The sequence below is a fragment of the Mandrillus leucophaeus genome, unplaced genomic scaffold (genome assembly GCF_000951045.1).
Source record: "Mandrillus leucophaeus isolate KB7577 unplaced genomic scaffold, Mleu.le_1.0 Scaffold2, whole genome shotgun sequence".
NCBI classification, from domain to species: domain Eukaryota; kingdom Metazoa; phylum Chordata; class Mammalia; order Primates; family Cercopithecidae; genus Mandrillus; species Mandrillus leucophaeus.
The window spans coordinates 619292-621650 of NW_012102031.1; the positions used below are offsets into that span (position 1 = coordinate 619292).

The window sequence follows — 2359 nt, forward strand, 5'->3', positions numbered from 1 at the left end:
AGCGTCTTGCGGAGGTCGCGGTCCACCAGGGGGCGCTGCATGCGCCACTTGTGCGCCTCCTGCAGGCCCGGCTCGAAGTAGTAGATGCAGGCGCCGAAGCCCACCAGAATGAGGACGGAGATGACCAGGTAGACCGGCACGAACCAGTCCAGGAAGTGCGGCATCGCGGCGGCCTTGGCTGCGGAGACACAGGGTAGTGAAGGCCAGCAGAGGTGCCCCTTGTCCCGCCCATCCAGAGGGAGACCTTCAGGCTTCACAGAGCCGGAGGCCGGAGGCCCAAGCATCACTTTACAAATGGGAAGACTGAGGTCCATTAGAGCAAGGGCGGAGCAGCGGCTGATCAAGACCACGTGGTGACTCAGCAGCCCAGGCCTCCTGGGCAAGCACAAAGCTGTCGCCACGCCATGGGGACACCCAGCTCCTCCTATTCACCCTTTAAGGAGACTTACGCTGGGCGTGGTGGCTCACGCCTGTAATCCCAGCACATTGGGAGGCCGAGGTGGGCAGATCACCTGAGGTCAGGAGTTCAAGACCAGCCTGGCCAATATGGTGAAACCCCATCTCTACCAAAAATACGAAAATTAGCCGGGCGTGATGGCACGCGCCTGTAATCCCAGCTACTTGAGACAGGAGAATCGCTTGAACCTGGGAGGTGGAGTGAGTCAAGATCGCGCCACTGCACTCCAGCCTGGGCAACAGAGCGACTTAGCCACAGGCAGTTCTGATTCAGTCTCTTGCCAGGATGTGTGCCCTTGGGCAAGTTGCCTAACCTCGCTGGGCCTCAGCTTCCTCCCCTACGGAAGGGGAAAGGGATAACACCTCTACACTGGTCCTAGTGAGGATTCACTGATCCCTGGATAGGGCCTGTGCAGGGCACTCAGTAAAGGACAGATTGGGCGATGCCTCCTTTGGTCTCCCTGCGCCCCTGAGCCCTGGGACCCAGCCCTGACTGCAGCTGCCATGGCTGCCAGTTGCCAGCACCTGCCCCTGAGATGAGTGGATCTCCCAGCCACCTGCATGCCCTAGCCAAGTGTGGCCTGGTGAAAGTGTAGTGAACAAACACCCGTTGAAGGAGACCTGGTTGATATCAATGGATTCTACACAAGCCCAGTTTCATAGTTATAAGGGCATGGCCCCTAGCACCAAAACATTTGGGCAAGATATTCAGAGCTTTGGTTTCTACATCTATAAAATGAGAATGAGGCTGGACATGGTGGCTCACGCCTGTAATCCCAGCACTTTGGGAGGCCGAGGAGGGTGGATTGCTTGAGACCAGGAGTTTGAGACCAGCCTGGGCAACATGGCAAAACCCCGTCTTTACTAAAAACTCAAAAAATTAGCTGGGCATGGTGGCACACTCCTGTAATCCCAGCTACCCAGGAGGCTGAGGTGGAATGATCACCTAAGTCTGGGAGATCAAGGCTGCAGTGAGCTGTGATGGTGCCACTGCACTCCAGCCTGGCAGCCTGGAGCAAGATCCAGTCTCAAAAAAAAAAAAAAGAAAAAAAGAAAAAGTAAAGAAAAAGAGAAAGAAAAGAAAAAGGGAATGGTAACAAGTACCCAGGTGATAGGGCTTTTATGTCTGCTGAATGAGTTAATTTATGTAAAATATTCAGAACTAGTGCCTGGCACATAACAAGTGCCACACAGTAAGTTTGTTCTTATTCTCTGAGCCTCAGTTTCCTTATCTGTACAATGTGGATAGAAATAGCACCCACGTCCTAAGCATACTTCAAATTTTTAACAAGACAATGCCTAAAGAGCATTTTGTGGCTGGGCATGATGGCTCATGCCTGTAATCCCAGCACTTTGGGAGGCCACGGCGGGCAGGTCACCTGAGGTCAGGAGTTCAAGACCAGCCTGACCAACATGGTGAAACCCCGTCTCTACAAAAAGTACAAAATTAGCCGGGTGTGGTGGCCCGTGCTTGTAATCCCAACTACTCAGCAGGCTGAGGCAGGAGAATTGCTTGAACCCAGGAGGCAGAGGTTACAGTGAGCCACGATTGTATCATTGCACTCCAGCCTGAGCAACAAGAGTGAAACTCTGTCTCAAAAAAAAGAAATAATTAAAATAAAAAAGCATTTTGCACCATTCTGCCTGGCACAGAATCAGCACTCGGTCAATATCAGCTATTGTTATTTCCACTGAACCAGAGGCGGAGAAGGCAGGAAAGTGAAAGCAGGTGTAAGGTGAGTTGCAAACCTTATATACATCCAGACTCTTTTTTTTATTTGTTTTTTTTTTTTTTTTTTTTTTAGACAGAGGAAGTCTCGCTCTGTCGCCCAGGCTGGAGTGCAGGGGCCGGATCTCAGCTCACTGCAAACTCCGCCTTCAAGCGATCTCCTGCCTCAGCCTC

The 2359-nt window shown here is 52.1% G+C and overlaps 1 protein-coding gene across 1 annotated transcript in view; it reads right to left on the bottom strand.

Moving 5' to 3' along the window:
• LOC105539007 overlaps positions 1–2359 on the bottom strand; it is a 27689-nt gene that overhangs the window by 22840 nt on the left and 2490 nt on the right. The window contains exon 3 of the mRNA XM_011979115.1: positions 4–178. Coding sequence (XP_011834505.1) covers positions 4–178 — 175 coding nt within the window. The remainder of the gene's footprint in view (positions 1–3; positions 179–2359) is intronic.